Genomic DNA, 12,961 nt, shown 5'->3' with positions numbered 1-12,961 from the left:
TGCGGGGTACTACCGTAAATTCATCCCCAACTACAGCGCCATTGCTAAACCCCTAACGGATCTGACCCGGAAGAATCTGCCCGACAGGTTGTGTGGTCCCCAGAGAGTGAAACGGCTTTCCAAAAGCTCAAACATGATCTGATCCATGCTCCCGTTTTGGCTGCTCCTGACTCTTCCAAATGGTTTTGTGTTCACACCGATGGCTCCACCTTTGGATTGGGCGCTGTTCTGGCCATATCGGGGACGACGGGAACGACCATCCAGTGGCCTCAGATCTGTGGGGTGTGAAGCATCTGACAGCAGATTGAAGACTGTTGGTGGTTCTGTGTGTGGGCAGCAAAGAGCCGAATCCACACAACGTTCTCCATCCAGGACTCCACTGCCAGGAACAGCATGTTGAGTGGTTGCTATGGGTTACAGCACTTTTCACATGTTGCCTGTCTCTTTGCAGCTCTGCATAGGAACCAATCAGCTTCCAGGTTTTATTGCCAAAGCTTCACTGAAGGAGCTGAAGCTACAAGCCGATTGGCTGACATGCCCAGCTGCACCACATTCTGCTCTCTCCAGTGTTAGTAAATCTCCTCCACTGAACTGTCACCAATTATTACAGAAATAGAACTACACCCCACCTCCCCTCTACAATACTACCCCTCCCCTCCCCGCCCCTCTACAGTAATCCCCCCCACCTCCCCGCCCCTCTACAATAATCCCCCCCACCTCCCCGCCCCTCTACAATACTACCCCCCACCTCCCCGCCCCTCTACAATAATCCCCCCCACCTCCCCGCCCCTCTACAGTAATCCCCCCCACCTCCCCGCCCCTCTACAGTAATCCCCCCACCTCCCCGCCCCTCTACAGTAATCCCCCCCACCTCCCCGCCCCTCTACAGTAATCACCCCCCACCTCCCCGCCCCTCTACAGTAATCCCCCCCACCTCCCCGCCCCTCTACAGTAATCCCCCCCACCTCCCCGCCCCTCTACAGTAATCCCCCCCACCTCCCCGCCCCTCTACAGTAATCCCCCCCACCTCCCCGCCCCTCTACAGTAATCCCCCCCACCTCCCCGCCCCTCTACAGTAATCCCCCCACCTCCCCGCCCCTCTAAAGTAACCACCCCCACCTCCCCGCCCCTCTACAATAATCCCCCCACCTCCCCGCCCCTCTACAATAATAATCACCCCCACCTCCCCGCCCCTCTACAATAATCCCCCCACCTCCCCGCCCCTCTACAATAATAATCCCCCCCACCTCCCCGCCCCTCTACAATAATAATCACCCCCACCTCCCCGCCCCTCTACAGTAATCCCCCCCACCTCCCCTCTAAAGTAATCACCCCACCTCCCCGCCCCTCTACAATAATCCCCCCACCTCCCCGCCCCTCTACAATAATAATCACCCCCACCTCCCCGCCCCTCTACAGTAATCACCCCCACCTCCCCGCCCCTCTACAATAATCCCCCCACCTCCCCGCCCCTCTACAATAATAATCACCCCCACCTCCCCGCCCCTCTACAGTAATCACCCCCACCTCCCCGCCCCTCTACAGTAATCACCCCCACCTCCCCGCCCCTCTACAGTAATCACCCCCACCTCCCCGCCCCTCTACAGTAATCACCCCCACCTCCCCGCCCCTCTACAGTAATCCCCCCACCTCCCCGCCCCTCTACAGTAATCACCCCCACCTCCCCGCCCCTCTACAATAATCACTCCCACCTCCCCGCCCCTCTACAATAATCCCCCCCACCTCCCCGCCCCTCTACAGTAATCCCCCCCACCTCCCCGCCCCTCTACAGTAATCACCCCCACCTCCCCGCCCCACTACAATAATCACCCCCACCTCCCCGCCCCTCTACAATAATCACCCCCCACCTCCCCGCCCCTCTACAGTAATCACCCCCACCTCCCCGCCCCTCTACAATAATCACCCCCACCTCCCCGCCCCACTACAATAATCACCCCCACCTTCCCGCCCCTCTACAATAATCACCCCCACCTCCCCGCCCCACTACAATACTACCCCCCACCTCCCCGCCCCTCTACAATAATCCCCCCCACCTCCCCGCCCCTCTACAGTAATCACCCCCACCTCCCCGCCCCTCTACAATAATCACCCCCCACCTCCCCGCCCCTCTACAATAATCACCCCCCACCTCCCCGCCCCTCTACAATAATAATCCCCCCCACCTCCCCGCCCCTCTACAATAATAATCACCCCCCACCTCCCCGCCCCTCTACAATAATAATCAGCCCCCACCTCCCCGCCCCTCTACAATAATAATCAGCCCCCACCTCCCCGCCCCTCTACAATAATAATCACCCCCCACCTCCCCGCCCCTCTACAATAATAATCCCCCCCACCTCCCCGCCCCTCTACAATAATAATCACCCCCCACCTCCCCGCCCCTCTACAATAATAATCACCCCCACCTCCCCGCCCCTCTACAATAATAATCACCCCCACCTCCCCGCCCCTCTACAATATTAATCCCACCCACCTCCCCGCCCCTCTACAATAATAATCACCCCCCACCTCCCCGCCCCTCTACAATAATAATCCCACCCACCTCCCCGCCCCTCTACAATAATAATCACCCCCCACCTTCCCGCCCCCTCTACAATATTAATCACCCCCACCTCCCCGCCCCTCTACAATAATAATCACCCCCCACCTCCCCGCCCTTCTACAATAATAATCACCCCCCACCTCCCCGCCCCTCTACAATAATAATCACCCCCCACCTCCCCGCCCCTCTACAATAATCACCCCCACCTCCCCGCCCCTCTACAATAATCACCCCCACCTCCCCGCCCCTCTACAATAATCACCCCCACCTCCCCGCCCCTCTACAATAATCACCCCCACCTCACCGCCCCTCTACAATAATCACCCCCACCCCTCTACAGTAATCCCCCCCACCTCCCCGCCCCTCTACAATAATCACCCCCACCTCCCCGCCCCTCTACAATAATAATCCCCCCCCCACCTCCCCGCCCCTCTACAATAATAATCACCCCCACCTCCCCGCCCCTCTACAATAATAATCCCCCCCCCCACCTCCCCGCCCCTCTACAATAATAATCACCCCGACCTCCCCGCCCCTCTACAATAATAATCACCCCTCACCTCCCCGCCCCTCTACAATAATAATCACCCCCACCTCCCCGCCCCTCTACAATAATAATCACCCCCACCTCCCCGCCCCTCTACAATAATAATCCCCCCACACCTCCCCGCCCCTCTACAATAATAATCACCCCCACCTCCCCGCCCCTCTACAATAATAATCCCCCCACACCTCCCCGCCCCTCTACAATAATAATCCCCCCCACCTCCCCGCCCCTCTACAATAATAATCACCCCCCACCTCCCCGCCCCTGTACAATAATAATCACCCCCCACCTCCCCGCCCCTCTACAATAATAATCACCCCCCACCTCCCCGCCCCTCTACAATAATAATCACCCCCACCTCCCCGCCCCTCTACAATAATAATCACCCCCACCTCCCCGCCCCTCTACAATAATAATCACCCCCCGCCTCCCCGCCCCTCTACAATAATAATCACCCCCCGCCTCCCCGCCCCTCTACAATAATCACCCCCCGCCTCCCCGCCCCTCTACAATAATAATCACCCCCACCTCCCCGCCTCTCTACAATAATCACCCCCACCTCCCCGCCCCTCTACAATAATAATCACCCCCCACCTCCCCGCCCCTCTACAATAATCACCCCCACCTCCCCGCCCCTCTACAATAATAATCACCCCCACCTCTCCGCCCCTCTACAATAATAATCACCCCCCACCTCCCCGCCCCTCTACAATAATCACCCCCACCTCCCCGCCCCTCTACAATAATAATCACCCCCCCACCTCCCCGCCCCTCTACAATAATCACCCCCACCTCCCCGCCCCTCTACAATAATAATCACCCCCACCTCCCCGCCCCTCTACAATAATAATCACCCCCACCTCCCCGCCCCTCCACAATAATAATCACCCCCCACCTCCCCGCCCCTCTACAATAATAATCCCCCCCCACCTCCCCGCCCCTCTACAATAATAATCCCCCCCCCACCTCCCCGCCCCTCTACAATATTAATCACCCCCACCTCCCCGCCCCTCTACAATAATAATCACCCCCACCTCCCCGCCCCTCTACAATATTAATCACCCCCACCTCCCCGCCCCTCTACAATAATAACCCCCCCACCTCCCCGCCCCTCTACAATAATCACTGCCCACCTCCCCGCCCCTTTACAATAATCCCCCCCACCTCCCCGCCCCTCTACAATAATCACCCCCACCTCCCCGCCCCTCTACAATAATCACCCCCACCTCCCCGCCCCTCTACAATAATAACCCCCACCTCCCCGCCCCTCTACAATAATCACCCCCACCTCCCCGCCCCTCTACAATAATCACCCCCACCTCCCCGCCCCTCTACAATAATCACTGCCCACCTCCCCGCCCCTCTACAATAATAATCACCCCCACCTCCCCGCCCCTCTACAATAATAATCCCCCCCCACCTCCCCGCCCCTCTACAATAATAATCACCACCCACCTCCCCGCCCCTCTACAATAATAATCACCCCCCACCTCCCCGCCCCTCTACAATAATAATCCCCCCCACCTCCCCGCCCCTCTACAATAATAATCACCCCCACCTCCCCGCCCCTCTACAATAATAATCACCCCCACCTCCCCGCCCCTCCACAATAATAATCACCCCCCACCTCCCCGCCCCTCTCCAATAATAATCACCCCCCACCTCCCTGCCCCCCTACAATAATAATCCCCCCCACCTCCCTGCCCCTCTACAATAATAATCACCCCCCCACCTCCCTGCCCCTCTACAATAATAATCACCCCCCCACCTCCCCGCCCCTGTACAATAATAATCACCCCCCACCTCCCCGCCCCTCTATAATAATAATCCCCCCCACCTCCCCGCCCCTCTACAATAATAATCACCCCCCACCTCCCCGCCCCTCTATAATAATAATCCCCCCCACCTCCCCGCCCCTCTACAATAATAATCACCCCCCACCTCCCCGCCCCTCTATAATAATAATCCCCCCCACCTCCCCGCCCCTCTACAATAATAATCACCCCCCATCTCCCCGCCCCTCTACAATAATAATCCCACCCACCTCCCCGCTCCTCTACAATAATAATCACCCCCACCTCACCGCCCCCCTACAATAATAATCCCCCCCACCTCCCCGCCCCTCTACAATATTAATCCCCCCCCACCTCCCCGCCTCTCTACAATAATAATCACCCCCCCACCTCCCCGCCCCTCTACAATAATAATCACCCCCACCTCCCCGCCCCTCTACAATAATCACCCCCACCTCCCCGCCCCTCTACAATAATAATCCCCCCCCACCTCCCCGCCCCTCTACAATAATAATCACCCCCACCTCCCCGCCCCTCTACAATAATAATCACCCCCACCTCCCCGCCCCTCTACAATAATAATCCCCCCGACCTCCCCGCCCCTCTACAATAATAATCACCCCCACCTCCCCGCCCCTCTACAATAATAATCCCCCCCCACCTCCCCGCCCCTCTACAATAATAATCACCCCCACCTCCCCGCCCCTCTACAATAATAATCACCCCCACCTCCCCGCCCCTCTACAATAATAATCCCTCCCCACCCCTCTACAATAATAATCACCCCCACCTCCCCGCCCCTCTACAATAATAATCCCCCCGACCTCCCCGCCCCTCTACAATAATAATCCCCCCACCTCCCCGCCCCTCTACAATAATAATCCCCCCCACCTCCCCGCCCCTCTACAATAATAATCCCCCCCACCTCCCCGCCCCTCTACAATAATAATCCCCCCCACCTCCCCGCCCCTCTACAATAATAATCACCCCCACCTCCCCGCCCCTCTACAATAATAATCCCCCCCACCTCCTCGCCCCTCTACAATAATAATCACCCCCACCTCCCCGCCCCTCTACAATAATAATCACCCCCCGACCTCCCCGCCCCTCTACAATAATAATCACCCCCCACCTCCCCGCCCCTCTACAATAATAATCACCCCCACCTCCCCGCCCCTCCACAATAATAATCACCCCCCACCTCCCCGCCCCTCTACAATAATAATCACCCCCACCTCCCCGCCCCTCTACAATATTAATCCCCCCACCTCCCCGCCCCTCTACAATAATATTCACCCCCCACCTCCCCGCCCCTCTACAATAATAATCACCCCCCGACCTCCCCGCCCCTCTACAATAATATTCACCCCCCACCTCCCCGCCCCTCTACAATAATAATCACCCCCCACCTCCCCGCCCCTCTACAATAATAATCACCCCCACCTCCCCGCCCCTCTACAATAATAATCACCCCCCACCTCCCCGCCCCTCTACAATAATAATCACCCCCACCTCCCCGGCCCTCTACAATAATCACCCCCACCTCCCCACCCCTCTACAATAATCACCCCCACCTCCCCGCCCCTCTACAATAATAATCACCCCCACCTCCTCGCCCCTCTACAATAATAATCACCCCCACCTCCCCGCCCCTCCACAATAATAATCACCCCCACCTCCCCACCCCTCTACAATAATAATCACCCCCCACCTCCCCGCCCCTCTACAATAATAATCACCCCCACCTCCCCGCCCCTCTACAATAATAATCCCCCCCACCTCCCCGCCCCTCTACAATAATAATCCCCCCCACCTCCCCGCCCCTCCACAATAATAATCACCCCCACCTCCCCGCCCCTCTACAATAATAATCACCCCCACCTCCCTGCCCCTCTACAATAATCACCCCCACCTCCCCGCCCTTCTACAATAATCACCCCCACCTCCCCGCCCCTCTACAATAATAATCACCCCCCCACCTCCCCGCCCCTCTACAATAATAATCACCCCCACCTCCCCGCCCCTCTACAATAATAATCACCCCCCCACCTGCCCGCCCCTCTACAATAATAATCACCCCCACCTCCCCGCCCCTCTACAATAATAATCACCCCCACCTCCCCGCCCCACTAAAATAATAATCACCCCCCACCTCCCCGCCCCTCAACAATAATAATCACCCCCCACCTCCCCGCCCCTCTACAATAATAATCACCCCCCACCTCCCCGCCCCTCTACAATAATAATCACCCCCCCCACCTCCCCGCCCCTCTACAATAATAATCACCCCCCCCCACCTCCCCGCCCCTCTACAATAATAAACACCCCCCACCTCCCCGCCCCTCTACAATAATAATCACCCCCCCCACCTCCCCGCCCCTCTACAATAATAATCACCCCCCACCACCCCTCTACAATAATAATCACCCCCCACCTCCCCGCCCCTCCACAATAATAATCACCCCCACCTCCCCGCCCCTCTACAATAATATTCACCCCCCCACCTCCCCGCCCCTCTACAATAATAATCACCCCCCCCTCCCCGCCCCTCTACAATAATAATCACCCCCCACCTCCCCGCCCCTCTACAATAATAATCACCCCCCACCTCCCCGCCCCTCTACAATAATAATCACCCCCCACCTCCCCGCCCCTCTACAATAATAATCACCCCCACCTCCCCGCCCCTCTACAATAATAATCACCCCCCCACCTGCCCGCCCCTCTACAATAATAATCACCCCCACCTCCCCGCCCCTCTACAATAATAATCACCCCCCACCTCCCCGCCCCTCTACAATAATAATCACCCCCACCTCCCCACCCCTCTACAATAATCTCCCCCACCTCCCCGCCCCTCTACAATAATAATCACCCCCACCTCCCCGCCCCTCTACAATAATAATCACCCCCCACCTCCCCGCCCCTCTACAATAATAATCACCCCCACCTCCCCGCCCCTCCACAATAAAAATCACCCCCACCTCCCCCCCCTCTACAATAATAATCACCCCCCACCTCCCCGCCCCTCTACAATAATAATCACCCCCCACCTCCCCGCCCCTCTACAATAATAAACACCCCCCACCTCCCCGCCCCTCTACAATAATAATCACCTCCCCGCCCCTCTACAATAATAATCAGCCCCACCTCCCCGCCCCTCTACAATAATAATCACCCCCACCTCCCCGCCCCTCTACAATAATAATCACCCCCACCTCCCCGCCCCTCTACAATAATAATCACCCCCACCTCCCCGTCCCTCTACAATAATAATGACCCCCACCTCCCCGCCCCTCTACAATAATAATCACCCCCACCTCCCCGCCCCTCTACAATAATAATCACCCCCCCACCTCCCCGCCCCTCTACAATAATAATCACCCCCACCTCCCCGCCCCTCTAGAAATAATAAACACCCCCCACCTCCCCGCCCCTCTACAATAATAATCACCCCCCCACCTCCCCGCCCCTCTACAATAAAAATCACCCCCACCTCCCCGCCCCTCTACAATAACAATCACCCCCCACCTCCCCGCCCCTCTACAATAATAATCACCCCCCACCTCCCCGCCCCTCTACAATAATAATCACCCCCCACCTCCCCGCCCCTCTACAATAATAATCACCCCCCACCTCCCCGCCCCTCTACAATAATCACCCCCACCTCCCCGCCCCTCTACGATAATAATCACCCCCCATCTCTCCGCCCCTCTACAATAATAATCACCCCCCACCTCCCCGCCCCTCTACAATAATAATCACCCCCCCACCTCCCCGCCCCTCTACAATAATAATCACCCCCCACCTCCCCGCCCCCTCTACAATAATAATCACCCCCCACCTCCCCGCCCCTCTACAATAATAATCACCCCCCCACCTCCCCGCCCCTCTACAATAATAATCACCCCCACCTCCCCGCCTCTCTACAATAATCACCCCCCACCTCCCCGCCCCTCTACAATAATAATCACCCCCCACCTCCCCGCCCCTCTACAATAATAATCACCCCCACCTCCCCGCCCCTCTACAATAATAATCACCCCCACCTCCCCGCCCCTCTACAATAATCTCCCCCACCTCCCTGCCCCTCTACAATAATAATCACCCCCACCTCCCCGCCCCTCAACAATAATAATCACCCCCACCTCCCCGCCCCTCTACAATAATCTCCCCCACCTCCCCGCCCCTCTACAATAATCCCCCCCACCTCCCCGCCCCTCTACAATAATAATCACCCCCACCTCCCCGCCCCTCTACAATAATAATCACCCCCACCTCCCCGCCCCTCTACAATAATAATCACCCCCACCTCCCCGCCCCTCTACAATAATAATCACCCCCACCTCCCCGCCCCTCTACAATAATCTCCCCCACCTCCCTGCCCCTCTACAATAATCCCCCCCACCTCCCCACCCCTCTACAATAATCTCCCCCACCTCCCCGCCCCTCTACAATAATAATCACCCCCACCTCCCCGCCCCTCTACAATAATAATCACCCCCACCTCCCCGCCCCTCTACAATAATCACCCCCACCTCCCCGCCCCTCTACAATAATCTCCCCCACCTCCCCGCCCCTCTACAATAATAATCACCCCCCCACCTCCCCGCCCCTCTACAATAATAATCACCCCCACCTCCCCGCCCCTCTACAATAATAATCACCCCCACCTCCCCGCCCCTCTACAATAATAATCACCCCCACCTCCCCGCCCCTCTACAATAATAATCCCCCCACCTCCCCGCCCCTCTACAATAATAATCACCCCCACCTCCCCGCCCCTCCACAATAATAATCACCCCCACCTCCCCGCCCCTCCACAATAATAATCACCCCCACCTCCCCGCCCCTCCACAATAATAATCCCACCCACCTCCCCGCCCCTCTACAATAATAATCACCCCCCCCTCCCCGCCCCTCTACAATAATAATCACCCCCCACCTCCCCTCTACAATAATAATCACCCCCACCTCCCCGCCCCTCTACAATAATAATCCCCCCCACCTCCCCACCCCTCTACAATAATCTCCCCCACCTCCCCGCCCCTCTACAATAATAATCACCCCCACCTCCCCGCCCCTCTACAATAATAATCACCCCCACCTCCCCGCCCCTCTACAATAATCACCCCCACCTCCCCGCCCCTCTACAATAATCTCCCCCACCTCCCCGCCCCTCTACAATAATAATCACCCCCCCACCTCCCCGCCCCTCTACAATAATAATCACCCCCACCTCCCCGCCCCTCTACAATAATAATCACCCCCACCTCCCCGCCCCTCTACAATAATAATCACCCCCACCTCCCCGCCCCTCTACAATAATAATCCCCCCACCTCCCCGCCCCTCTACAATAATAATCACCCCCCACCTCCCCGCCCCTCTACAATAATAATCACCCCCACCTCCCGCCCCTCTACAATAATAATCACCCCCACCTCCCCGCCCCTCCACAATAATAATCACCCCCACCTCCCCGCCCCTCCACAATAATAATCCCACCCACCTCCCCGCCCCTCTACAATAATAATCACCCCCCCCTCCCCGCCCCTCTACAATAATAATCACCCCCCACCTCCCCTCTACAATAATAATCACCCCCACCTCCCCGCCCCTCTACAATAATAATCACCCCCACCTCCCCACCCCTCTACAATAATAATCACCCCCACCTCCCCGCCCCTCTACAATAATAATCACCCCCACCTCCCCGCCCCTCCACAATAATAATCACCCCCACCTCCCCGCCCCTCCACAATAATAATCCCACCCACCTCCCCGCCCCTCTACAATAATAATCACCCCCCCCTCCCCGCCCCTCTACAATAATAATCACCCCCCACCTCCCCTCTACAATAATAATCACCCCCACCTCCCCGCCCCTCTACAATAATAATCACCCCCCCCTCCCCGCCCCTCTACAATAATAATCACCCCCCACCTCCCCTCTACAATAATAATCACCCCCACCTCCCCGCCCCTCTACAATAATAATCACCCCCACCTCCCCGCCCCTCTACAATAATCACCCCCACCTCCCCGCCCCTCTACAATAATCTCCCCCACCTCCCCGCCCCTCTACAATAATAATCACCCCCCACCTCCCCGCCCCTCTACAATAATAATCACCCCCACCTCCCCGCCCCTCTACAATAATAATCACCCCCCCCCTCCCCGCCCCTCTACAATAATAATCACCCCCCCCCTCCCCGCCCCTCTACAATAATAATCACCCCCCACCTCCCCGCCCCTCTACAATAATAATCACCCCCCCCTCCCCGCCCCTCTACAATAATAATCACCCCCCACCTCCCCTCTACAATAATAATCCCCACCTCCCCGCCCCTCTACAATAATAATCACCCCCCACCTCCCCGCCCCTCTACAATAATCACCCCCCACCTCCCCGCCCCTCTACAATAATAATCACCCCCCACCTCCCCGCCCCTCTACAATAATAATCACCCCCCCCTCCCCACCCCTCTACAATAATAATCACCCCCACCTCCCCGCCTCTCTACAATAATAATCACCCCCACCTCCCCGCCCCTCTACAATAATAATCACCCCCCACCTCCCCGCCCCTCTACAATAATAATCACCCCCACCTCCCCGCCCCTCTACAATAATAATCACCCCCCGCCTCCCCGCCCCTCTACAATAATAATCACCCCCCACCTCCCCGCCCCTCTACAATAATAATCACCCCCACCTCCCCGCCCCTCTACAATAATAATCACCCCCCGCCTCCCCGCCCCTCTACAATAATAATCACCCCCCCACCTCCCCGCCCCTCTACAATAATAATCACCCCCACCTCCCCGCCCCTCTACAATAATAATCACCCCCCGCCTCCCCGCCCCTCTACAATAATAATCACCCCCCGCCTCCCCGCCCCTCTACAATAATAATCACCCCCCACCTCCCTGCCCCTGTACACTGATAGCACCCCCCCACCTCCCTGCCCCTCTACACTGATAGCACCCCCCCACCTCCCTGCCCCTCTACACTGATAGCACCCCCACCTCCCCGCCCCTCTACACTGATAGCACCCCCCCACCTCCCTGCCCCTCTACACTGATAGCACCCCCCCACCTCCCTGCCCCTCTACACTGATAGCACCCCCACCTCCCTGCCCCTCTACACTGATAGCACCCCCACCTCCCCGCCCCTCTACACTGATAGCACCCCCCACCTCCCAGCCCCTGTACACTGATAGCACCCCCACCTCCCTGCCCCCCTACACTGATAGCACCCCCCACCTCCCAGCCCCTCAACACTGATAGCACCCCCCACCTCCCTACACTGATAGCACCCCCCCACCTCCCCGCCCTTCTACACTGATAGCACCCCCACCTCCCTGCCCCCCTACACTGATAGCACCCCCACACAGCGCAGTACAAGGAGACTTACCTGCTGGAATAAGAAGTATCAGCAATATGTGGGGAATATTTGGGGGTTCCATCGTCTCTGGAATTCGTGTTCCTAAAATAACATGGCTGAGGGTTCCGTATCAGGAGAGAAGTTACTTTCATTTCAGGGACATTTCACTTCCGGAGAGGATGATGACCCCCCCCAGCCGGAGAGCAGACTGAGCACGCCACCTACAGGACAGAGAGAGGAAACACACCCACATACTGACACTGACACTGTGTATATACCGTATACTGACACTGTGTATATACCGTATACTGACACTGTATATACCGTATACTGACACTGTGTATATACCGTATACTGACACTGTGTATATACCGTATACTGACACTGTGTATATACTGTATACTGACACTGTGTATATACCGTATACTGACATTGTGTATATACCGTATACTGACATTGTGTATATACCGTATACCGACACTGTGTATATACCGTATACTGACACTGTGTATATACCGTATACTGACACTGTGTATATACCGTATACTGACACTGTGTATATACTGTATACTGACATTGTGTATATACTGTATACTGACACTGTGTATATACCGTATACTGACATTGTGTATATACCGTATACTGACATTGTGTATATACCGTATACCGAC

The 12,961-nt window shown here is 57.2% G+C and overlaps 1 protein-coding gene across 1 annotated transcript in view; it reads right to left on the bottom strand.

Annotated features, from left to right (window-relative positions):
* The window catches only part of LOC149430642 (uncharacterized), a 68,814-nt gene extending 56,336 nt beyond the window's left edge, over window positions 1-12,478 (bottom strand). The window contains exon 1 of the mRNA XM_089666158.1: window positions 12,321-12,478. Within this exon, the coding sequence (XP_089522284.1) occupies window positions 12,321-12,372 (52 nt within the window). The 5' untranslated portion in view covers window positions 12,373-12,478. The remainder of the gene's footprint in view (window positions 1-12,320) is intronic.
* Between the last annotated feature and the right edge of the window lie 483 nt (window positions 12,479-12,961).

This window comes from Staurois parvus, unplaced genomic scaffold, assembly GCF_062004578.1.
Source record: "Staurois parvus isolate SC_StPar_1 unplaced genomic scaffold, SC_StPar_1.0 ptg002565l, whole genome shotgun sequence".
NCBI classification, from domain to species: domain Eukaryota; kingdom Metazoa; phylum Chordata; class Amphibia; order Anura; family Ranidae; genus Staurois; species Staurois parvus.
The sequence above is the reverse complement of the archived record's forward strand: the minus strand, read 5'-3'. Positions and strand labels throughout refer to the sequence as shown.